This window comes from Protomyctophum bolini (genome assembly GCF_963924005.1).
Source record: "Protomyctophum bolini genome assembly, chromosome: 18".
Classification (NCBI taxonomy): Eukaryota; Metazoa; Chordata; class Actinopteri; order Myctophiformes; family Myctophidae; genus Protomyctophum; species Protomyctophum bolini.
In genome coordinates this window covers 21,050,194-21,076,282 of record NC_137879.1, presented here as the reverse complement: position 1 = coordinate 21,076,282, position 26,089 = coordinate 21,050,194, and the positions used below count along the sequence as shown (strand labels likewise).

General features: G+C 43.8%; 1 protein-coding gene across 1 annotated transcript in view; it reads right to left on the bottom strand.

Annotated features, from left to right (window-relative positions):
- The window catches only part of trrap (transformation/transcription domain-associated protein), a 118,946-nt gene extending 92,942 nt beyond the window's left edge, over positions 1-26,004 (bottom strand). Inside the window, 27 exon segments of the mRNA XM_080788451.1 lie at positions 615-875; positions 1,316-1,513; positions 2,206-2,423; positions 2,767-2,966; positions 5,053-5,204; positions 9,840-10,040; positions 10,676-10,932; positions 11,308-11,473; positions 11,594-11,785; positions 12,456-12,644; positions 12,984-13,081; positions 13,382-13,721; positions 14,595-14,829; positions 16,571-16,649; positions 16,953-17,004; positions 17,007-17,099; positions 17,350-17,446; positions 17,940-18,028; positions 18,366-18,443; positions 19,177-19,302; positions 20,566-20,622; positions 21,076-21,159; positions 21,855-21,959; positions 22,126-22,236; positions 24,023-24,072; positions 25,047-25,233; positions 25,988-26,004. Coding sequence (XP_080644577.1) covers positions 615-875; positions 1,316-1,513; positions 2,206-2,423; positions 2,767-2,966; positions 5,053-5,204; positions 9,840-10,040; positions 10,676-10,932; positions 11,308-11,473; positions 11,594-11,785; positions 12,456-12,644; positions 12,984-13,081; positions 13,382-13,721; positions 14,595-14,829; positions 16,571-16,649; positions 16,953-17,004; positions 17,007-17,099; positions 17,350-17,446; positions 17,940-18,028; positions 18,366-18,443; positions 19,177-19,302; positions 20,566-20,622; positions 21,076-21,159; positions 21,855-21,959; positions 22,126-22,236; positions 24,023-24,072; positions 25,047-25,167 — 3,849 coding nt within the window. The 5' untranslated portion in view covers positions 25,168-25,233; positions 25,988-26,004.
- Positions 26,005-26,089: the final 85 nt, after the last annotated feature.

Genomic DNA, 26,089 nt, shown 5'->3' with positions numbered 1-26,089 from the left:
TCCACTGTTAGACGGATGTTAAGTTCTTAACTTACACATGATTGTTGATGACTATTTCCTATGTCTAGCTTTGTCTGTTTGTGTGAACACAAATTTGATTGGCTGATCAGGTGAGGGCAGAAAAGTGAAAACGCCAAAAGTGATTGGCCGTGACGATTTTATTGGCTGCGCACGGAATATGGTGTATGATGGTGTATGATGATAAGAGTGCCCCTAACTTCACACAAGTGTGATTTCTTATGTATTTGATGTATTACCATGTTGTTCTTATTTACTGTAAATCCCTCTGGATTAAATGCATTTGCTAAATGCCTAAATTGTCATCATTTGTAAATTGTAATCATCAGACATACACACAAAGCATTTTCATCGTGATGATGATGTATGATGATGAAAACATCATCAGCCAATCAAAGTAATCTATTCCGTGCTCATACGGACAGACATACACACAAAGCTGTGCATAGGCGTTTTCTTAAACAAGCATCGTTGAAAGACAAACTATTAAAGCTGTATATAGGAGGGGCTAGCGCAAAAATAAACCTGCCTCTCAATTATTTACTTATTCGTTCCAATATCATCTAGATATATTTTGGTTAATTGCCCAGCCCTACCTCCTTGTGTGGCTCCATGATGATGGTGACGCTCTTTCCAGTGACCTGGGCCAGCACCTGCAGGGAGTGCATGGCCTGTTTCCGGACGGTGGAGTTGGGCGAGGTGACCTCTCGGACCAGGTCGTGGGTGACCATGTGGAACGACTTGTCCTGGGCTGCCAGCAGCTCCTCGCTCTTCTCCTCGTCCTTCAGTGGCGTGGCACAGCGCACAAGCAGCTGCTCCAGGGTGGTCTTGGCCATGGCCACAGCTCCGTTCGACACCTGGACGGGAGACGGCCGTCAGTCACAAGAGGACGTGTATAGGGATCAAAGAATCTCATGACTATCCTGTCCTTAACCCCATATACTTATTCAGACGGACCAGAGTTGAAACTGTACTGTTCCCTCTACACCAAATGTCTTCAAACATTGCCATCAAATGTCTTTAAACAACAACGTTGTGAGCTTGTATAATCGGCTTGGCAAATGTTCATACCCAGAGTAGGGATGCTGGGGTTCAAGTGGCTAAATTAAACTTTCAGGGGCAACTTCTGTTAAAGAATAAATACATAAATATCAGATAAAAATGTTAATAGAAGGTAAACTTACACATATTTTGCATACATACATATATATAGCTCCTTACTTGCACAAAAACCTTGCCATTCACTCTACTCTCTTTCACCTACACTACGTACAGACGGACACTTGTCTGCCATCACCTCTCCTGTGAGGTCCATCATGACGAAGAGCAGGGCCTTGAGGAAGGTCAGCTGGTTCTGCAGAACCCAGATCAGGGGCAGCCGCTCCATCAGGAACTTGATGGAGACCACACCGCCCAGCTTGGCGTACCAGGCCTGCTCATAGCAGCAGGCGCACAGGCGCTCCACGATGTAAGAGAACAGCGGCAGCTGACATGCCTGGGGTTGAAGAGGAGGAAGAAGAAGAAGATGGCAGGGTATGATGGATGGGATCCATGGTAGAACATCTATAGAAGCGCAAACATGAAGTCGACTGACTATAACAATGAACAAAAACAAGCAATGACTTTGGGATACATTTTGTGGGGTGATCAACAGCTCCAATATCTCATTAAGTAAAGGACAGGACATCTACCATACAAATTATATGAAGAAAGCGATTCCGTCTCTAAAAGAGAAAACTAAGGGGGAGGCGAAAAGACAAACATCAACATTGTTTAAAGCAGAGTTGAGCAGTATTTTCGACAGTCATAACGGCTTGTTTAAACCATTAAGACCTGGAACGCGATTGAAAAATAGCAGATATTCTGGAATGCGATCTAAAAGCTCATAGCGCGGCACCAAGTGCAGCACTATGAGAAATTGTGAAAATGTGGTGCAAATCTTTGAATGTATATAATTTCACAGCAAACATTTTAACTCAAATCTTTGCTGCTGGGGGGTCCCTGGAGCAACATATTTTCAGATGGGGGTCGGCAGCCAATTTTGACATGAAATAGTTTGAGAACCACTGACATAGAAACATACGTTTTTCAGAAAACTATCTGGTCTTAGGTCTAAATGGGTTAATTGGTAGGGGCCACATATTGTGCAAATGGAGCCTCAAAACATGCGCAAACAACTCCACTGACCCGTTCCTTGGATCCCAGGATGATGCTGGCTACGTCAAAGATGACAGCCAGGGCCACCTCTCCAATTTTACACAGCTCCTTCTCCTCGTAGGCCATGCAGATGGCGATGGCGTCGATCAAGACTAACGGGTCCATACCCTTGGAGCCATTCTCCTCACTGTGGAACATGGCTGTACTCGGCTGACTGCCCATCTGGTAGCACGGCAGCAGGAATGGACCTGAGGACGGAGGGGAAGGTGAAGGGAGAGAGAGAGAGAGAGCAACAGGCATAAGAAAATAATTTATGTAGCTTTGTAGCACCGATGACCAAGTGGTTAAGGCGCATATGCTCCGAGAACCGAGTCCCAGGTTCGATTCCCAAGCCAGATGGACCCATGCCACGTGTAACTCTGTAATCTCTCCCCATTTCCTGTCAAACACTTTTCTATCAAAATAAGGCAGAAAATATCTACAAACGTACTTCCGTGTGTGTGTCTGTGTGAGTGTGCTGTAAAAGACCACTAGTGCGCAGCACCTTCGCTGGGTAAATAAATACGTGAATCAGCACTTCAGTTCCCTCACCACACTGCTGGGCGACGGCCACCATGGTGTAGTGTCGGATGAGGCTGGCGACAAAGGGCAGCGCACTGGGCCTCAGGTCCTTGATCACAGCCGACATGAAGGCCCCGGTCAGAGCCTGTTCGAAGGTCCTGCGTGCCGGTGTGTCCTGGGCCTTGTAGCGGTGGGAGATGATCACATTGAGGATCCACTTCTCTGTGAAGCTGGGTGGAAAAACACACACACACACACACACACACACACACACAAAATTACTTTTTGTCGGACGGACGATTCCTTGTTTTCTTTTGGTTGAAACAAAATCCCGAGGTGGAGTTTTTCTTTTGGTTTATTTACAACGGTTGATTATTGTGAAAACCAGAAGGGGAGCTACATAAAAAAAGGCCCCTGATGTGGGGGCATGATAAGGTCATGTATTAATACCAGAAAAAGAAAAATATGGTGCTACCTAATTTGTGGTGTCGCTACCAACTGAAAAGTTTGGTGGCACCAGTGCTATACCTGTGAAAAAGTAAGTCTGGAGCCAAAAAGACAGACGGACAGACAGACAGAGCTCGTTAACAGAATTCACTGTGTGCCTTGCTTCCTTCTCCTGTCTCTCATTCGTTCCTTCATCTGTCTTACCTTCCCTTTCCCTAGATCTACACACACCTTGCTTTCTACCATCTGTCTTTTACACTTTCACCGTCTCTGCCTCTGTCGTTCTCACCCTCTCTTTTCTCCCTCCATCTGCCTGTCTCCCTCTCTCCCCCGTTATTTACACCCGCTGATGGCGACAGGGAGGCGGTGCAGCGATGTGATGGAGCGCTAGCTCTCTCCATGCTTGAGCTTGTGTTTTATAATGCCAAATGCCAGAGCGGGGCCTGATGGATGGCTCCATTTCATCTTCACCATTCAAAAAAAAAAAAGGAGGAAGACTTTAAAGGAGAGGAGAGGAGGTCAAGAGGGCTGATGAAATGCCAGATCAATTGGCCTTCACTCATTCAGGGCCGCTGACACTCTGTTGCCACTTCCTTCTCCCTCCTTGGCATTTTGGAGACATTAAAGAAGAGCACCACACACTTAAGGGTTGTTTTCCCCCCAACGGAGAGTGAACACACAGAGAGAGAGAGAGAGAGAGAGAGAGAGAGAGAGAGAGAGAGAGAGAGAGTGTGTGTGTGTGAGTGAGTGAGTGAGTGAGTGAGTGAGTCAACAAGGGAGAAGAGATGAACCAAGAGATGGGGAGGCAAGATACAGTTAAAGACCGAATGAAGGAGCGAGAGGGAGAGAGAGAGAAAGATGGGGGAGTAGAGTGTGAGTAGGAGGTGGGGTAGTGAGGGAGTTGGAGACAATAGCTGGAGGGAGGAGAGATAGAGGAAGAGAAAGAAAAATGGACAGATGGAGAGAAAAAAGTGTGAGAAGCGATCGAGCACGTCATGAATCAAGACATCTGACAAGAGGGGGCGGCAGGCACACCCCCAATCATAACTGACACACTTCATTATCTCCACACAAACGTGCGTGCATGTACTACGGTATGTGCGTGCGTGTGTGTGTGTGTGTGCGTGCGTGTGTGTGCCGACAGGCTGGTGGAAGGGGCATGGTAGAGTGTAAACAGGCAGGGGAAAGTCAATTAGCCCCTGCCCCGGGATCAATGATGGTAATGTGACCAACCCTGTCTACAACACCCCATATGCATGCACAGATATATACACACACACACAACTCCCCCGTCTGTCTGCCTTGAAGTAAAAGCCTGAGAGAGAGAGAAAAAGAAAGAGAGAGAGAGAGAGAGAGAGAGAGAGAGAGAGAGAGAGAGAGACTATGTCTAACACTTGAGAGAAAGCTGATGAGGCAACGTGTGGCAGGGAGACGGATGGATGTGAAACACAGGACACATGGAGAAGAGAACGTAAGTTGAATGGGAGGAGAGGAGAGGAAAGACAGAAGCAGTTAAGGTCAAGTGGTCCAGTGAGGTAACGGAGGGATCAATGAGCGTCCTGTTCACGGCACGCGTTTGTTAAAAGCACCCGTTTGTTTCATTGGTGTGTGTGTGTGTGTGTGTGTGTGTGTGTGTGTGTGTGTGTCATTTCTTGACACACACATGTCAACAGTTGCTTTATTTGAGAAAAGGCTCTGCACTGTCTAACTAATTCTCCACTGTGTAAACAGAAGAACGCATTTTCAGAATTCTCTCTCTCCTTGGCATTTTTTTTAATCATGATATAATTATTCACTTAATCCAGACGTTTCATCAGTACGTAGAGCAGAATACAATACTGTATATACTGTATGTGCTTGTGTCCTTACTTGGGGTGAGCAAGGAGCTGGTAGAGGGCATGTTTGTTGTCATCCAGACTGGTCATGGCCACCAGGAAACACTTGATGACCTCCCAGGCCTGTCGCCGGTAGTAGGGCTCTGTGTTGGCACTCTTCAGACAGTCCAGAGCCGTCTCTATCGCCTTTGGGGGGGTGGGGGGGATGAAAACACGGAGAAGAAGAGGGGACAAATGCAGTTGGCAAAATTTATTGTGATAATTTTATATTTTTACTGACGGAAATCTCTTACAGAAAGGTCCTTTTGCACAGGTGCGTACGAGCAGGCAGCAGGCATGTTTTATTGCGAGTACAACATTTCAGTCCAACTGACCTTCATCAGGTAACTCATTGCCAATATTCTCGAAACACTGCATGATCATGGACAAAAATAATAGGTTTTAACCATGGCATGTCCTGCAGCTAACTATTATGTCCAAACAACCTATTGATCGTGTCCGTAAATAATTCTGCCTTTGATCATGTCTTCGACACATCCTCAACGGGAGAATAATAATGGAATAATGAATCTGTAATTTCACGCCATTGATGGTATGTCTCCAGTTGCATGGGTGCCCCTTTATGTACAGTAAGGGATAATGTATGGCTGAGTGGTCATTGTTTATAGATAAATCACCGACAGGCTGATTAATTAGCCTGAAGGTGATTAATTTATATATAAGCAATGACCACTCAGCCAAACATTATCCCACTTATTACACGACTTCTTAATAAATTGACCCAAAACACAACAAAATGACTTGTATTTCATTGCTTGGTAATGAAAGTATTCCCATAAGTATCGCGCTGGCCGCGCCTGCCCAGCTGCAGCACAGTCGGAAAACAAGTGAATGAGTTGATCAAATCGAATCTATTTTCGGGTACTGCTTCGTCTATTTCTCACAATGTTTAGCTGTAAATTACATTGTGCGTGTGTTTACATGGCTGTCATGTTGGAAACAGGCAGAAAATCAGCGGAGCACAGCAGGTGCTCCGAGGGTGCTTTTAAAAAATATCTCTGTGATCTTATCGTGTACAGGGAATTACTGTAAACGGGCCCAGGGGCTTTCCTAATGAACAGTAAAGTCAGGCAATTTTTATGGACATCAGGAATCATGTCTTTCTGCCTCCATTTTTCTCCGGAATGAGTCAGGGTTTTTCCTGGCTCAGAATGGGCCTTTGGGGGGTGACTACGCACAGCAGTAAGCATGATTGGTGAACATTTATATTTAACAGAACATCCTACAAGGATTTTGTAGGCTTGGTGGGCGTTCTCGTTGACCTGCATGGCTGGCCTATCAGCCATGTCTATTATAAAGGAAACGTTGGCGGGGTTACAGCCTTAACTCTTATTATTATTATGTCAAGGAGGGGGTAGCCTGAGCTGCCTAAATGTAGCAGAGTTGAGACCATTAGAACTGCCAGATTATGGGCTGACAAGCTATGCCGACCGGGCACTTAAGAAGGGGGAAAATGAACCCATTAACGCCACTCAGAAACAGAAGGCGTGAAGATGAAATAAGGGGGTGCTTCATAATTGAATCGTCGACGTGTCCAGATATTTTAAAGGACCAGGGTCTCTGACACGTACTCAGGCACAATATAACGGGACCGACTTAGACGTGGAAGGCTCGGGGCAAAGATTCTCCATGCAGACGAGGAAATAAAGAAACCCATGGCATTCTACATTCTACCATCAAAAAGGCTTTGGCTCATTGGCTTGAGATTGTAGATCATTTTTTGTTACGCAACATATTTTGAATGTTTTCAAAGACATTTTAATAATAATAGAATAAATAAATACAAATTGGGGAAAATGTTCTCCTATATTATAATGGTATGCCTTAAATATGGATGCAAGGTTGAAAGTGGTTGAAGTTTGAGTAATATCTCTGAGGTGTTTTGCAGGGACAGACCATGAGGAATGATGCAAAAACAAAGGAAATTGAGCAAGAGAAGGTGGGAAAAGGGAATTGGTGTGAAAGAAAATAGCATAGGGAGGCAGATGAAGGGCAGGAAGAGGCAGAAATGTGAGAGGGCAAGAAAATTCATTTTCAGACTTGTGTGCCTTATTTCCGCTGGGAGTATTTTTGATTGGCGCAATACCTTGAAGAGAGGAAATATAGTCTAATAAGTGTCATCTGATCTTGATTGCTTTTCCATTTTCTCTCATGCACAGTCACACATACATAAGCACACACACTGAGGCACACAGCACTCAGACAATGCCTTTTAGTGGAAGCTGTCATTTCGAATAATGTTAACAGCTTGAGAAATGAGAGTGCACCTGTCCTTCAGGGCAGTTTATAGCGCTGAATTTAAGCTATGGTTAGAGCATTTCTCACTTATTCAATAGGTCAAGATGAGCTGATTTGTGTTTTAAAAAATGTGCAGTTCATATAATTTGAGCCTAAATGCATTCTTTTAAGTTCATGCCTAAGTATGGGACGAGTCGGAATATTATCAGTGGTGTCATGCTCGTAGAACGCAGTACCACACCGTGGTACCAAAACAATTGTGACGTGCACACGCAGGTACGGGAACAGGAACAGAACGCGTCCCCCTAGATTCAAGAGAAGACGCACCTAACCATTTCCAAGACGCACCAAGTACCCAGTGCTGAGTTGTCTGGGTTTACTGGCTTCCCCCCCACCCTATTTTCACACCGTGCCAAGGCGTGAATCTAGTTTGCGTCCGAGCTTAGGCATGGTAACGCTACTGTGCAGTAAAGAATGTTGTCTGATTATTTTAACTCTACTTTTGTGTTTGTGTGTCTAAAACTCTCATACTAGACTACACAACAAACAATATAGGCTTAGGCTATCAGCTGTTCGGTGCACACCACGCATGCCGCGATGCACACACGACGCACAGCGCACGCGTATGCGTGCAGGTGACGTTCTGTGGTACCGGAAAGAAAATCACCATTACACACTGAATATTACAGTATATACGAGTGGAAAAACAGGCATGCCGTATATTTATGGAAATGATAAGAAAAGGATTCTATCAGTTGTGTTAATCCTAAGGGACAGATCAAAGTTGTTCTTTTGTACAGCTGCAGCCAATGGCACTCACACACAAACACTAATGAAATTACATCTCAGGATGTACTCTACATACATTTTGACATGGGGAGGGTTTAAAGAGTCATGTACCAGGGATGGCATCAGTGGCATCCATCTTGAAAGGCAAACACAATTATTGAAATGATAGTACTTGTGCTTATACTTCATCATCTCTACATCTATCTGCAGTTCGCCGGAGCCTATGCTGCTACTGGTATCGGTGTTGTGTATTCAAGTGTGTGTCTCTGCTAAGGGTTGTCTGTATGTGTGTTTTGCCCATGGCAGACGCAGGAGAGAGGGAGAGGCCATTAGTGAGAGTAAATAATGGCGTCATGGAGGCCCGCACGAGATTGATGATTACTGACTGTGGATGAGGGAGCTATGATAGATTTAATTACCTGGGGAACACACGCAGTCTCCTCTCTCACAAACGCACTAAAATGTACAGGCTCTCACACACACACACACACACACACGCAAGACACAAAGTCACACACCTACACACACCAGCCAGATGACAAGGATCCATTGCCCTCGCTACAAAGCAATCACAGAGAATGTGAGTCGTTCTCGTGCATGCTTCTGTCCTTCCTTTCCCAAATTGAAATACAAAAAAAGGTAAAGGGAATGGATAAGAGCTATTGGAACTTGGAAGTGTTTCGAAGTTGTGTATGAGAGTGATGTCACTGCTAAACTTTCCTCTTCAGTACTCCATGAGCGACTTAACGGAAGAATCAGAAGGATGTCTTGAAATGCCATGCCACAAATCATGAAAGGTCCAACTCATTTGTTTGAAAGCATTGAAAGGCATTATCCTTCTTTCAAATCAAATAAACAGTACAGCTGACTGAGCTGAGACATTGTGCCACAACTAAAAGGCCTGCTCATTGTTATGTAGAATGTACAACTTTCACCACCAAAAAAAGAACATATATGAATAAAATAAATAGCGGTAATGACTAAAGCCCTATTCATATTCATAGTCCAGATGTAGGTGAAGAGGTGGTCACCTCTTCACCAGAACGGTGGTTTTGACCTCACCGCTCATAGTCCATCACCTTGCTCATCATAATTATCTCCTACCCTCCATGGCCAACACTTCCTCAAATTCGTTTTCTCTCTGCTTTCTCTCTACTGCCTATCTGCCTCCATTCTATTCCTTTCTGGTCCTTTCCTATTCTATTTCTGTCGCTGTCTCTACTATTTCAATTCTTTGTTCTCTCGTTCTCCCGCTGCTCTGTTTTGGGACGAGTCTCGATAACCACGGTGGTGAGTGGTGCAACTCCCCTCCCTCCCTGCCTCTCTCTCTCTGTAATTAGCACTATAGGCAACAGTGCAACACTATCTCTCTCTCCATTTCTGGCACAACAGCGCCCTTACTGATACTCATAGTCACATAGCCACACACATAGCCACATAGCCACGGACATTGCTGTTTTTTGGAGTGGTTGCACCACTCAAAAACAGAGAGAAGGGCTGGGGAGAGCGGTGGTTATCTCTTCACCACGGCTCAGTGACGTCATGTTGTAGTTTTCGGTGACAGCGGTGGTCACCTCATCACCGAAAACAGGACTATGAGTAGACCTTAATGAGCCCCAACCAACAGTATGCATCACATCCCGGTTGCGGTAATGTGGTTATTGTCTCAGCCATAAACAAGAGGCAAAACCAAACCAAAACCTACATACTGATCAATGGTGTCACCAGTCCTACCTTCTCCATGGGCAGCTGGATGGAGGCCTTGCAGTCGGTGAATTCAGCCTTGATGCTGGGTCCCTGGACCTCTGTCACCACATACTGAAGCCTCTGTGACTCCTTCAGCATCTTCCTGTTGCTACCTCCAAACTTCCCCAGCACCCGATAGGCCACGTGAGAGATGGTCTCTGCTGGGTTGCGTAGTGTACGCCACAAGGCCTGCAGAAAATAGCCAAGAATGGGAGAGATTATAGGATGGGGGGGGGGGGGGGGGGGGTTGTGTGCGTGCGTGTTCAGGGTGTTAAGCCCAGTTTAGATCAAAAATTAATGACGTGACAAAATCATTACAACATTGCAGACTGCAGTGGATAATTGCAGTGGCGTGAACTAGCTCATCTCAGAATGTCTGAAGTTGGCAGATGCCTTCTGCTGAATTGCATTAATTGAGTTTCCAAACATTAGCTGTGTCAGTTGTCATCAAGTAAGACCACCATCTACACAAATAATTAATTTTAGAATGAGCCGTAATTATGGAAACAGATAACTGGGGTTTTGCTTTCTAAACAGGGTGGTTTTAGAATGTTGCAGACCACGTTGTTGAATTCTTTAGCAATTTGTCGAATGCTCCAACTCGTCTCATCGTAAATCTTTAATGTAAACTGGCCTTAAATATACACCAATAACACACACAGCTGCTAGTCGTGGCAAAACTGCTCATTGCTATATATTTCACCAAGAAAGCTAGCCACTGGCCCGGGCCGGCCTAGCGGTCCGGGCACCCAGTAAGCTAGCCACCAATGTTTTGGTTTATGATAAAACAACTTATATCAATAAGAAATTCCACCAAGGCTTACCTGCATGAGCTCAGCCCTGACAGGCTGTATGTGGTCGTACAGGAAGTCAGGCTGCAGGTTGTCCACACACAGCTCCAGTGTGCGGAGTCCTTGGCTGACCAGTGTCTGAGAGCCATTGAGCGCAGAGACCAGCGGGTCCATTAGCATGGGCAGGTAGGGCAGCAGGGAGCTGAGGCGGACTGGCACCGTCAGACACAGTTCCACAAACAAGTCCTTCATGTGTTGCTTGTGGAGACCACTCTGCAGCATGTTGAGACCTGGAGGACATGAAGGAAAGTGGAATACGAATATAAGTGAGGAATCTCAGAATGAGTTCTGTAAAAAAAAAATATATATATATATATATATATATATATATATATATATATACATACATACACCGTATATAGATAAATAATGGGAAAGGGGCTTATTAAGCTTACCAATTAATATTGGGGAACTAAATAATGTGTAATTGTTTTTTTACATTTTTAGCTTAATAAACAGTTTCACAATAAAAGAGTGCAGTGATACGACACCCAAGAACACTTTCATAATACAGCTCGCTATATTCCAGATTCAAGGACTGACCCAAGTGTAGTTAGACTCATGTTCAAGTTCAGACAGCAAACAGACAGCGGCGTATGTCTCACCTTGCAGAAGGTTGGGAAGGAGGGGCAGGAACTCCTGGTAGAGCAGGTCATGGCTGCCTCCGCCGATGGAGCGGAAGAGAGCTCTGAGAAGCAGGAAGTAGTTGTATGGCTCCTTGGCCGACTGGGCCAGCTCCATGGAGCTGTTCACTATCTTATGGAGGTGCGGCTGGGGAAATGGAGACATGGAAGTATGATGGATCGTTCTCTTTATTCTTTGACAATGTTCTATTATAGTCAATAACAATAACTAGACAGATTGTAATTTATAGTAACTTGGACGTTTTACCTTGAGCATCTGTTCGTTCTCAGCGGCAAACAGCGACACTGAGCCAAACACCAGTTTGAAGAGCTTGAGGTAGAGATTGGACAGCTCCACGTTGGAGCCCATCTCAGGGAGCCTCTCCAGGAGATACTCCACCAGGATGGTGGCGAACAGGGCTGACGTCGACAGGTTGGCCAGGAATGAGTTTGCCACAATCTGGGACACAACAGGTGAAGTTCAAGCATCATCAAGTGAAGCCTTTTTTTGTATACATTTCATATAAACATTCAAATAAATCATTATAAACAGATTTATAAAGTAAATTTAGTTTTAGTCATATTTTAGTCATGTGAAATGCTTTAGTGTTAGCATTATGTTAGTCGACTAAATATCATACTATTGTGATTATTATTAAGATTGACTAAATCTACAGTTGATTTGGTTGACTAAAATGTATTTCGGGATGCCTTTTTACACTTTTACACTGAAAATATTTTCAGAGCACAACCAAACATAAAATGACATCTCTTTTAGTTCTCTTGTCCACTAGTCCCTGAGCCTCCATAACATTTTAATCTATTTGTTGAAGATATTGTCAATATATTTAGTCATAATAGTTTTAGTCATAGCTTCGTTTTCATTGCATTTTTATTCAGTCACCCAGTGGGAAAAAGGTAGCCAAACCACACCAAAGGGTCGAGACGGACGAGACGGTTTTAGCGTTCGTCCCAGCGGTGTGATATGTCCTGTTCCACGTCGACCCAAGTGATTCAACTGGTTCAATTCAATGGCCCAAACCACACCAATGGGTCGCCATCTACTCGCAACCGTTTGGTTGCAAGGAGTTGCATGACGACCCATTGGTGTCAAAATAATCACTGCTTACCTGCAGCGCGTAGTTCTTAGAAATCCTCTCCACCATGTAGGGCACCGTGGTCTGAAAGATCTCCTTGAAGGTGAGCGGGTTCATCATGGTGAAGACGCCGGCGAAGTGCTCCAGCACCTCCTTCTCCTCCTTCATGCGCACCGTCTGGCAGTTGGCCACCCGGATGTAAGTCTGCTGGTTGTTGGCAACCTGTACCTAGCCAAGAGGGTGATGGGGCGCTGTGACACCATGCTGCTACAACACTGGGTCGCTCACGGTGGACACATTGTTATGACATACAACCACCTATACCCCATATGAGTCCACCTGACCGTAGACCCCTATTTTGCCCCCTCTACACCAATTATTTGCCGAATATAGCCAATGTATTAGCTCAGAATGTGTCACGTTGCAATGCATTATTATCTTGTAGATCTGCTATTTTCATTGAATATTTGTCTTTTATTGTTTGTTTTTTCAATGTTCGACTATTAAAACATGGCCAGAATGGGGGCGTGCCGCCAAGTCTCTGCACTGTTCTGGTCGTACCTGGTAGATGTCCAGGGCCTGCATGGCGTACTTCACCAGTTTGATGTAGATCTGTGTCTCCTTGGGCTGGAGCTGCTTGTTGGGAATAAACTGTGCCTCTGGGAATTGAAGCAGGAAAGGGAAGTTAGCTTGACAGGTCAACATTTCATATAGCGCACCAATGCCATGCTATAAGCAAAGAAAACAAAAAGAAAAATTGCAAATCTGCAGCTGATCTACAAGTAGATAATCTACTTCACCGCTACTTCGTCCTTTAAGTGGTTAATCGGACTAGTCAATTAAAGTTGATTATAAAAAGGTAATCAATTGAAATATTCAATAGTTGCAGCCCTAAAGTACAGTTAATAGCATGAGTGAGCAGAGCATAGAAAGCCAGGGCATCTGTCCCATCCCTTCACCTCCGGGCGCCTTGCACGACGTTATGCCCCAAGTGATGGTCTTCACACCGCAGACCAGTGTCTTGACCAGGCTGCGGCAGTCCGACACCTGGAACGTCTGCTTGTCCTCCTTCTCCCCCGGCCGGTCGTAGGGTGTGGCGGGAGCTGGTGGTGCCGGCGTGGTGACGGGGGTGGGTGGGGCGGGGGGAGGAAGGGCCGGTGTTGTGGACGGTGTTGGGGTGGCGGGGACGCCCGGCAACGCTACTGGCTCCACCACGCCCATCTCCGACTGCGGCTTGCACTTTTTGAAAATGGTGACGAGCTGGTAGCGTGCGATGGTGTGGAACTTGAGCACAAACACCTGAATGGATGCAGACCGAGTCAGAGAGAGGATGGGTCACTCAGATAAATGTCTCTACCCTCCCCCTTACCCTCCCCCTTACCCCATATGGATATGAATAAACTGGGGGAAAAGGAGGTCCATAACCTGCACAGTATTCAGGGTTTGCATTTTCAATCCAGTCAGCTAAAGAACACAAAACCGTCAACCGGAGACATGGTGCTTCAGAATCAATATGTAGCCTATGAAATGTTTTCATTTAAGACAATAATTGATTGTTTCGCACATTAGATTCACAGATATATCTTATCTTTCCATTTTATGTTATTCTACAAGCTAACATTACATCAGCTTACTTTTGCTGCATGCTCTATCCCTCTTGGGGGGTAGTGCACCACAGCAGCTCTCTGACTGCTGTAGTGCACCTGCCTGAGTATGTACAAACCACACACACCCAAACTAACACACGCAGGCACGTGCACAGCACGTGAGCTTGTAGATCTGTTATTGTCAAATGTCCACTGTATTAAGTTTAAAGTGTACTGTACTCTGTACTGGTACTGTGATGCACTCTACTGGCCACTTTAAGTGTTGCCTCTGTCTGTGCTCGGACAGACAGACATGCATACATACATACATAGCTGCGTAATGGAGTAGAGGCACCGCTCAAAAATATACAATTTGCCAAACTGTCATCTCAGCCTATAAAAATTGCTGATCACCCACTAAAAATGAGATGTCTGGTAATAAAGAAATGTGTGCCCTTGTCAACATTTTTTTCTTTTTCTTGTCTTGGAAATCTCATGTTTCACAACACTGTCAACATTCTAGCATCAACAGTGGAAAAACACAGCTGCTGCAATATCAAAATGAAACATGAATCCCACAACGTACCTCCAACATCCTCATCAGGATGTCTCGGCCATTGCCGTTCTCCTGCTCAGACTTGGAGCGGATGCAGTCCACCAGGTTGAGCAGGAGTTTGCAGGACATGGTCTGGATGTTGCTGGGAAGGGACTCGTCGTCGATGTTCTTGGCGAAGAGCTGCACGGCCAGGGACAGGTCAGTCAGAGGCAGGTTCTGACGCACGTGGTGCACCAGGTCTGCCAGTGTGCTGTAAGCCAAGGGTCTGGATGGAGGCAAGGGCAGGAGATATCTTGAGTTACAAAACATCTTAAATAGGTTCTTCAAGTACAAATGATCTGGCCAGATGTATGGAGAACCAGGATGACTGGAAGCAACGATGGAGGGCTTGTCTGAGGACGACCTAGAGACATTCAATGTGAAACACAAATTGTGAAATGAAAACTTCAGTACAATATTTATTTTAACTAATTGTGCCTTAGGAGATGTTACTGAAAAATCTGGGGTGGCTGGTGTCTCTTCACACTAGATCAGGGGTGGGCAACTGGCGGCCCGGGGGCCACATGCGGCCCCCACCTTCACTTAATGCGGCCTGCATGTTAATATCAGAATACCGATATAGTATTGATTTCAGCTGTTACAATTCCAAACCCGCTTTAATTACTTCATGACTAGTATTAAATGACTAGCATTGCAACACGTTTTGAGCATGTAGATCGGCTATTTTTGCTATTAATATGCACTGTGGCCCTCTGGGTGGAAAAAATATTGTCCCTCTCCATCGTCAAAGTTGCCCACCCCTGCACTAGATCATAATGTGCCTAGTGAACACAGTGACCAAGTTTGGCTCCATCTCCCCTCATGTCACGTCTCCCTTCTCTCTACTCTACTCTACTCTATTAAATAAAGGATAGGAAAAAACAGAAAAATAGACTCGGAATATAGGAAACTAAAGTGTGATGTTATTCTGTCAGGTAAGCCTCAAAGATGTTTTTTGTAACTCATGACTGAATGGGCCAAGGCCTGAAGGACTGAGAGCTGGAATGTCTCAGACAATGCCCAACTCCATTATTAACTGTAAAAAACATAATATAGAGCAATTCATGCTTGATTGTGCAGCCCTATAAAAGGACAAATATATTTTAAAACATTGTATCCATTTCAATATCACAAAGGTGAACCAAAAACAAAGTATAAAGAATATTCTTTGACGTGAACCCCAAAAACATCAGTCTGGACCTCGACAACGTAACAAAGGTGTTTGTGGAGACTTTGCCTTAGCACAGAGAGCTTACTGTCTTCCTCTGACCTTTACACAAATGGGTGGAGGGGAGGGGATGGATAAAAGAAGAAGTGACAGCAGTGAAGACAACAGACTAGAGGCTTGACTTGATTTGAGAAGCGGGGGCCAGGATGGAACTCACTCAGGAAAGAGACACAGAGAGGTGATATGAAGATCAAGACAAGCCAAAAAGATAAAATGAATTGAGGAGGAGAGAAAAAACAGGGAGACAAAGAAATGAGAAGAGGGAAGAGGTAAAGCACGAGAAGGTGAGTTAATGGCTGATATCGACAGCACTGCCAGGTCTCATCTTGCCGTCTCGTACCCTACCTACCCATAACTAACAAGTTATGACAGTTAATGCGTTAATGAGATGGTTAGCGTAGCTTAGGAGGGTTGAGGGGGCTGGAAGGATGTGATGTCAACCCCAACAAGGGGGAGGATGTCTGACACAACAAAAAAAACGTTCCCCCTCCGGAGAGAGGATGCACGTTCTGCAGCCGTGGGCTGACAGCCGCTGAGTTGTGGTGCAGTGCTCCAGACGGCCTCCCCTGAGCGCTTCAATGCTTCATTACTATGCTACGACTGCTTGGTCAACACCTGGAGGGAGCGATCACAAGGGGTGGAAGCGGAGTTCTGACACCAACAGGCTCACGCAAGCATGATCACGATTGCATGCTCGTCTGCGTGCGCGTGTACTGTAGACACACACTTGTGCACTTACCGGAGAGTCTCCCGAGCAGTGTAGCCGGAGCCAATCAGGATGGATTCATCGAAAAGTTTGTCCATGCAAGGTATGAACTCTGCAAAATAAAAAAGGAGATGAACTTTTTAAGTACGCGTTCCTAGATACTGTTCATGATATGGTATCGCCAAACAGGCGTACAATGACAAATTACTGAAAATATTAAAATGCAAAGAAATAGCTGGTCACAGCTCGTCATTCATTTGAAGATATATAATTTAAGTTTGCCTGCGATTCACAAACCTGTAAGATACTGAAGGGTGAAGATTGAGGGAACAGGCAAAAGGTTGAACATGGTACTGTATGGTGTATGTCTGTGTCTGCATACTGTACATGACTGTATGTGCACATGTGGACTTACGGCTGCGTAGGTCGGTGGTGAGGATGTGTTTGGCAGCAATGAGCAAATGAGCAGCTCCTTACGGAGATGTGCAGTTTCTGAGGGACAGTTGGATAGCAGCTGCAGCATACCTTTCACCATCTGTTGAGAGTACTTCCCCACCAGGTCCTGATAGAACGGACGTACACACACACACAGGATAGACCGTTATTATAGCATAATGTTATTATACCATAATGTTCCTATCATACTAGGATTATATTTTTTGCTATTCTACACGAACAACATCAACTATCCTCTAAAACGAAATGCTGTGTACAATACATTTCATAATAATTATCAAATCAATAAATATATATTTGGCCTACATTTAAAACCCTCAGTGGACACAGTATTTTTAGCCGGGAAACAGACGTACCTGGTAAATACGGATTATGTAGGCCAGGAAAGACAGGGTCTTGATCTGAGCAGCGATGAAATCAGCATACAGCTCTTTGTTATAGAGCTTGTGTTGCCTTTGGAGAATATGACATTGTTCAAGCACACATTTGCAAACAATGCGTTTAGTCAGAGCCCCATCACAGCGGGTTATGATTTTGCATCGTCATCGTTTAAGGTGCCAATTATAGAGGCTGAAATTACAAGCCGTATCACACAAGGGAGGGCGATTGTTTGTGCCGGGCCGTTACTGCCAGACTTCTACTTTTCTAAATTAGCTCAGCTCCACTATGTTCCTGCTTGGAATGCTTAATGCAAACGCTCTTCCTACCCAGTGTTAACCTCCCTGCTAAGCCAATTTCGACCATTTCAGAACAAAATAGCGCAGCAGTCAAATCAATTATCCTAAAACATTCCTAAAAATAAAGTAAAAAGTTTGATCCCCATCCCAGACTATGGCATATGACAATGTATATACGCAAGAAAGGGCATAGGAACGCAGGCATGCAGGCACGCACACACACACACACACACACACACACACACACACACACACACACACACAAATACCTGGCCTGTGGAGACACCTGAAGCATGATGGTGTTCATGATGAGTGGGACAAACTCTGACACCACATTGTGGATGTTTAGTTTGTACAGCTGAAAGCAAACACGGGAATATAAGTTATAACCTCCACGTATATCAAACAAATCTTATTTCGAACACTTCACACTTCAACATTATACTGCAATAAAACCTAAGGCGCCTTGCCAATGTTTTACTCCATGCTTACTGAACTAGAGCCTCAATTTGGCTCCAACCCCCAAAACATTTACCAGGAAAATACAATTCTAAAGGTTTTTCTTCTCTTTGCAAGGAACGGTCTGTCAACTAATCGATTTAAAGACATTACTGTTGGATTACAATATAATAGTACAAGTCTGCAGTACAGTTGTGAAACGAATGCATAGCCTAACCACCTCTGATGAGTAGTACCTGGTACATCAACACCACTATAATGGGCAGCTCAGCCAGAACTTTGAGAGACAAGGACCCCCGTGGTATGATGGTGTGCTAAAGGTGGAAAGTGAGTCACAAATTAAGTTAGTTTTACACACATGTTCACAGAACTCAACACCCTGATTGAAAACTCCCCCCCCCCCCCCCCCCCTTCTACAACTGTATTCCACCATAACTGAATGAATATGTTTGTGGCACAATGTTGCATGTTCAGGGTGAGTGTAGCCTGCTGCTAGTAAATATTTGCACCGTTACTGTGCTTTGAATGTCGATGTATGGTCTGTGTAGCGAAAGCCTGTATATGCCTTTATTTTGAGAATAAAGGGATTGTAATACAACTAGAAAAAACACATTAATTAGTAAAGTAATCCTGTTTGATCTGTTCTGAGGATTGTGATTTTTTTTTATCCATCTAAGCAGGAGCCATGTTTTATGATGTTTCCGTTTGTGACTACATGGTGTGCTGGTGCCATCCAGTGGTTACCAGCGATATAGCCAAAAAGGAGGACAAACTATTGCTGTGGATTTGATTATGTACCAACCAACCACTGCATCTAAATATGAATTTTTACTAATGAAATGGCTATGAGATACTGCATGTAAAGTTACTAATGGTTGCATATGGCCTGTAAAGTGAGGCTTCATTTTATGCTCCAGCGGTCGCAAGCGAGTGGTGTTACAAATGACTGATTTGGTTGTCTTTATTTCCTCCTGCACAGTGTATTAATGCAGATTGTAAGTGACTGTGAGCCAGTCTTTGAGAAATCGGTTTATATAGCGAGCTCACCGTTCTCGTCTCACTGTCCTCCCGTTCAGGAGCGGTCTTCACCAGCACTGAAGTGATCATACCCACCATTTCTGGAGAGGGAACTGTGTTGTCTGCTATCACCTGGGGGTTCTCAAAGTAACGAGCCTGGTCATAAAGGAGAACAACGGTTAGAGGAAATAGATTTTTAGAATTGTAGCAAGAGAATGAACAAGAGAGAAAGGCTGGTGTGGAGAGCTGCAAGTGGAAGAACATGGAAAGGGCAGGTTTAATGGAAAACAAAGTAGCAGACAGAAGAGTCATTAGGGAGAATTTAGAAGTTGAGTGCAGCAGACGTAGGTGGGAGACAAGACACGTGATGGTGAGACATGGAGGGAGGATTGATAGGAGAGATTGGAAAGACAATTTAGTATTGAGAGACAGAGAGGGAGATTGAATAGAGAGAGGTGACAGGGAATTAGAGATGGAGATGGTGGAGGTAAAGTACAGAATAAAGGTCCTCCTTACACATCAAGGACATGTATTTCGTACAATTAATTTAGACGAAAATATGTATTTTTGAACTGTCATTTGTATCATGAGTATAATTCATAAACAATGCAAATGTTAAACTGTAACTGCTTTGCTCAGCAGTGTGTGGGGGCTATCAGATCTTATCAGTTTTACTTTCAGCACCCAGATTGATTGAAAGGTACATCCATCCAAGACAGACACACAGACACTCGCTCTCTCACACACACACACGTACCTTTCATCTGGACTAAAGTGTATCGCTCTCATCACATTGCCCCCTGCTGAGCATAGCTAGTTAGCTACACATATCCATAAACTAAACATTCCTGTATTGTATTGAGAATGTATTGGGTCTATCTGTTTGCTATAAATCTGTTCAAGTTTCAAACTGATTTTGGTACGTTTGTGCATATTACAGAATGCAGATATTAGGCTGAGATGTTAGCATTTAGTGAGTGTGTGCATGCATGAAAGATATAATATAATAAAATAATCAGTGCAAACGTTTAATAGGCAAAGTCGACTTGGACGCCGGTCGTTGAAAAGGAACCAGGCAGCTAATGGCAGTAGGCTTTTATTTATTTTCGCACCGGCCTGCACCAGGCGATTATTTGGTTACAGTTCCAATTAGGCTGAAGAAACTGTAAATAATATATAGTATAATTCATAAACAATGCAAATGTTAAACAGAAATAAGGCAATGCCATTTTGATTCTGAAAAAGGCCAATTTTTCACTGCGAATAAATGCATCATCCTGTATGAATGAGGAATCAATCAGGTACTGTATAAAGAAAGAGTGGAGGGAAACTGAATAAATGAAGCAGAGGTGTGGGAATAGTAATAGAGTAAAAGAGGTGAAAAGGAAAAAACAAAAAGGCATCCCAGGTTGTACTTACGACAACTTTGGGCAGGTCTTTGTAAATCTGTTTCACAAAGTCCAGAAAATGATGAATCTGAAAGAAAGGTTTACGCCCATTAAAAAAAATATATTACGTTTGCAAATCCCCTTGCGAGCCTATAGTACAAGAGCAAACTCATCATTCGTGCATGTCTGAAGTTTTCTTTTAACCTAGTTAGGCCTATGAGGAGGAATTCTCTATATTGGGCACGGCAAATATATACATCAGCCCCGTAATAACCCATTTTGGGAGGGAACCCCTTTTGGTGTTTCAAGCATTCTGTTATACTTTACCTATTGGAAAATAGCAGATCTACAAGCTCATAGCTCATCATTGTAGGTCTGCTATTTTTGAAAAATCTTAAAAATGCGGCACAAATCTTTGAATATGTATATATTCTTTCAGAGCGAACGTTTTTTTTATTTCAACGTCAGGCCTAAATGGGATAAAGCAAACCCCCCAAAAAAGGAAACTTTTCTTTGAAAAAGGAACAGGGACGAGTCGCACCTCTTGAGAAATGGGAGGACGGAACTGCTTGTGCAGCTCAATGATGATGCGGAGGCAGATCAGCACGTTCTCCTCACTCTCAATCTGGAAAACCACCCAAATAAAGCAGACAGGTTAAGGCTTCACATTTGACATCTACACAGAGAACAGACAAAAAATAAAAATCAATATTGGGCTCAGTTCGCGGTTGCATTAGCGAAAGATGCCCAAAGCAAATCACACACACACACACACACACACACACACACACACACACACACACACACACACACACACACACACACACACACACACACACACACACACACACACACACACACACACACACACACACACACACACACACACACACACACACACACACACACACACACACACACACACACACACACACACACACACACACACACACACACACACACACACACACACACACACACACACACACACACACACACACACACACACACACACACACACACACACACACACACACACACACACACACACACACACACACACACACACACACACACACACACACACACACACACACACACACACACACACACACACACACACACACACACACACACACACACACACACACACACACACACACACACACACACACACACACACACAGGACATTAAATCTACCTGAAACAGTGTTGAGGCTATTTATATATGTTTTCGAAATCACTCTGTCCTTTAACGTGTATGTAAATTAATTTGCAGTAGACACAAAAATTGTGTCAAGCTGCGAAATCCCACCGTACCTCCAGGAAGCGAAACATCACCGACAAGATGTTCTTGGTGTGTGGTCGGAGATGCTCATTGGTTGGAATGCGGTGAATGATCTCCAGTACCAGCTTCCTCAATTGCTGCAAAGCACAAAACAATACTTAGCAATACCATGGGTTAGTTTCTGGATGCAATATTTGGCCCTTCTTCAGGAATGGTCCAGTGGTGGGGAGAAAGAATCCGAATAAGGGCGTCAGCAAGAAAGGCCAAGATGTTCAATGTAATGTTTGGCTTTACCACGCCTACCTGTGTGGGTTTCTCCTGCAAGAACTGCACTTCTCCATCCTGTAGGAAGGTAAGGAAGCGAGGGATAATATGTTCCAAGAAGGTTGAGTACTGGGGCGATGACGTCACATTCTGAAAATGAGGAATTGACCAAAGAAAAACAATTAGTATTCGGCATGCACGTCACATATGGCATATTGTCTTGTCCATGGAAACATGTTAGCACAGTGTACACAGTACATTCAAAGATTATATAAGGTAAATCAACAGGAAATATACGACCATGTAATCGTATATTTACAATGAACTACAACCAAGCTGTAAAGGACCAGAGAGACAAGGCAAGAAGGGCATTCTATGCCATCAAAATAGACATCCCAATTAAAACCTTGCTTAAAATACTGGACTCTGTGATAGAAACAATTTCCCTCTATGGTTGCGAGATCTGGGGACCATTAGCAAACCATGACCTTGAAAAATGGGATAAACACCAAACTGAGACCCTACACACAGAATTCTGCAAATCCATTCTCCGTACCCAGCGAGAAACACCAAATAATGCATGCAGGGCAGAATTAGGACGATACCCACTCATAATCAAAATAAAAAAGAGAGCACTTAACTTTCTACAACCACCTAAAAGAAAGTGACCTAGATGCACTCCATAACAAGGCACTCACACACAGCAAAACTCTAGAGAGATGCCCCCTCAGCCAGCTGGCCCTGGACTAAACCAAATTATAAAACAGCAAAAGGAAGAATATCTGACACATTGGAAAGAAGCAACACAAAAGCAGAGTAAACTAGAATGCTATCTGGCCCTAAACAGAGAATACACAGTGTCAGAATACCTGAGCACCGTGACCGACCCAAACTATGCATCCACTGCACACAAAATGAAGTGGAAACCGAGCTACACTTCCTAACCATCTGTCCATTGTACCAAGACATCAGAGACACATACTTCCCACAGATTACAACCACACACAGATTTTGAAAACATGACCAATGACAAAAAACTCCCATATCTGCTGGGCGAAGTACAACAATGTGCAGACACAGCAGCAAGATTTGTGAGTTGCTGTGATATGAGAAGGATATCAAATGGAACACAACCACCCTAAAGACTAATCAATGTGTATATTCCTGCACCGAGTGATCTTGGTACATAGAAATTGATCTATCAAATGTACATAGTTTTTTGTTTTGATTGTATTGCGCTTTCTGCTTTGGCAATTTAAACGTATGTTTTCTCATGCCAATAAAGCCCTTTGAATTGAATTGAATTGAATTTGTAATCTGTGATATGCTACAACCAGCGCTTGGTTTGCAACTGAAATTTGCAGTTCATTTTACTTAAATAGTCCCTCTCACATAAACTGCATATACCGGTATTCTGTTTTCACTGTCAATTCATTTTAAAATCCGATCAGGAAGTGTTTGAGCTGTCCTGTAAAGGCAGTGGAGCAGGTACGAGGGCACTTGTTCGCTACAATGTGTGCATGTGCATGCTTCTCAGCCAATCAGGACAAATGGATATCCAACTATGCTTCTGCATTGTGGGCCAGCAGCGCTTTAAAGTCTGGAACAGACTGACTGATTATATTATACTACCTGCCAACTATATTATAGATTATACTACCTGCCAAGGTCACAGAGACAAATACTGAATTTTCACTGTCATCTTTACATTGCGCTGCCTGGGGTTACTTTGATCTACCACCATACAACCTCCTCCTCATTTTCATTGGCTTTCACAACACTTTCAGGTAACCTTTAAAGATCCGATCTCCATACAACTCTCAAATTTATCAATGCGTAGAAATCCATCATTGCGATCAAACTCGGGTGGAGAGATTAATGAAAAATGACTTGTCTGCCATTACAGGGTGGGGAGAGAACTATTCATCAAACTCACCTCAAAGTTCTCGCTGACCTCCTGCATCATCTTCAGCTTGGTCTCGTCGGCTGGATGTTGGAAGGACATGAAGCGTGCTCGTTAATTACCACAGCTAATGATACGGCTCCAATGCTCCTGGCAACCTTGCTTTGCTCAGCAGTGTGTGGGGGCTCTCAGATCTTATCAGTTTTACTTACAGCGCCCAGATTGATTGAAAGGTACATCCATCCAAGACAGACACACAGACACTCGCTCTCACACACACACGTACCTTTCATCTGGACTAAAGCGTATCGCTCTCATCACATTGCCCCCTGCTGAGCATAGCTAGTTAGCTACACATATCCATAAACTAGACATTCCTGTATTGTATTGAGAATGTATTGGGTCTATCTGTTTGCTATAAATCTGTTCAAGTTTCAAACTGATTTTGGTACGTTTGTGCATATTACAGAATGCCGATATTAGGCTGAGATGTTAGCATTTAGTGAGTGTGTGCATGCATGAAAGATATAATAATATAATAAAATAATCAGTGCAAACTCACTGTATATGTACAGTTTTTATACCATATATTACGGTATGTTTCCAAATAGTAGCCTGAGCGTTTAATAGGCAAAGTCGACTTGGACGCCGGTCGTTTAAAAGGAACCAGGCAGATAATGGCAGTAGTCTTTTATTTATAAAACCACTCGAACCCCAGCATCCATTTTCTGGGGGGAACATTAGCCAAACATAGCAGATCTACAAGCTCACAACACGTCACATTAGATATAGATCCGCTATTTTTGGCCAAGCGATTTGGTGTACAAACTACAACTCATGTACAATTTACTAAGTCTCAAGGGTTTAAGTGGTTACAACCTGTATTATAGTATTTGTGTTGTATATGAGCTGTTTGAACTTGTAAGATGTGTGTATACCCTTTTGCAGTTAAGGGACAATTCCTTCAAGGGACGGTTGGCAACTCTACCTCAATAAACTCCAAAAACATTAGCACTGCACCTATTTTAGAAGCACATTGTAAAATTGATAAACTCACGTGTGTTGGTATCCGTGAGAGCTGCCACGAACTGCAGGTACTTCTTCATCAGCGTGGTTTGGTCCACCACGGTGGGACTAGGGGTGGGCACAAAGGCCATGGTGCCAGCTGGAAGAGACATGGCTGCGATGGGGCAGCGGGCAGACTACAGGTAGTCTGCACCAGTCTCACAAGAACTTCATATACACTGCACACCAGGAAGAAGAAAAAAAACAATTGACACACTTACAGGTGCTATTCTATTCTATTAATAATATATCTAAACTTAGACAAGATCGTCAATTTGTATCAATGCCATAACATGTTATATTTTATGTATTGTTATGAGTGATTTCTGATTACTAAAAAGCTGGAGACAGGGAGACCCCTGTTACTGAAGAAACATTCTATAGCTATGGTCAGAATATAGAGCATTTATTGGGTGAGTATCAATTCAATTCATCACACACCACCTTTGTTTTGTAAACACTACAAAATGCGACAACAAACGCATGCCGCTTGAGCGAATGGCGCTTATTTATGACATCACTGCTTATGCTTAAAGCATCAGCTAGCACATTCTGTCCATAACACGCTGCAAAATATCAGTTAAATAACTGGACTCCTAACTTCAAAAGCTGGCCTTGCCGGTTTCTGTGGTTCCGTTAAATAAGCGACGATGCACTCTTCAAAGCAAAACAAACCAGGGACAATTCGCTCTGGTCTCAAACACCCAAGAATTAGCACCTTAGCTAAGCTAACGAGCTAGCATTCCCAAAGAAAGAAAGCGCTCGCGCAACCCCTAAACTCAGTTTAAATCATAAAAAAATAAAACATATATATAAAATCACCCTTTCTCACAAAAAAATATTGTTAATTCTTTCAATGCATGCAAAGGGGACATTAAACAGGCGTATATTTAAGCTTTAACTTCATAATACATGCATCCCATTCAGACTTACCAAGTCCCACCGACAGGATGCAACTGTCTGTGTCATTCGCCGCGCTGAACATTCACCACATAGAGTAACATGATTCACCGCTAGATCACTCCGCCTACATTT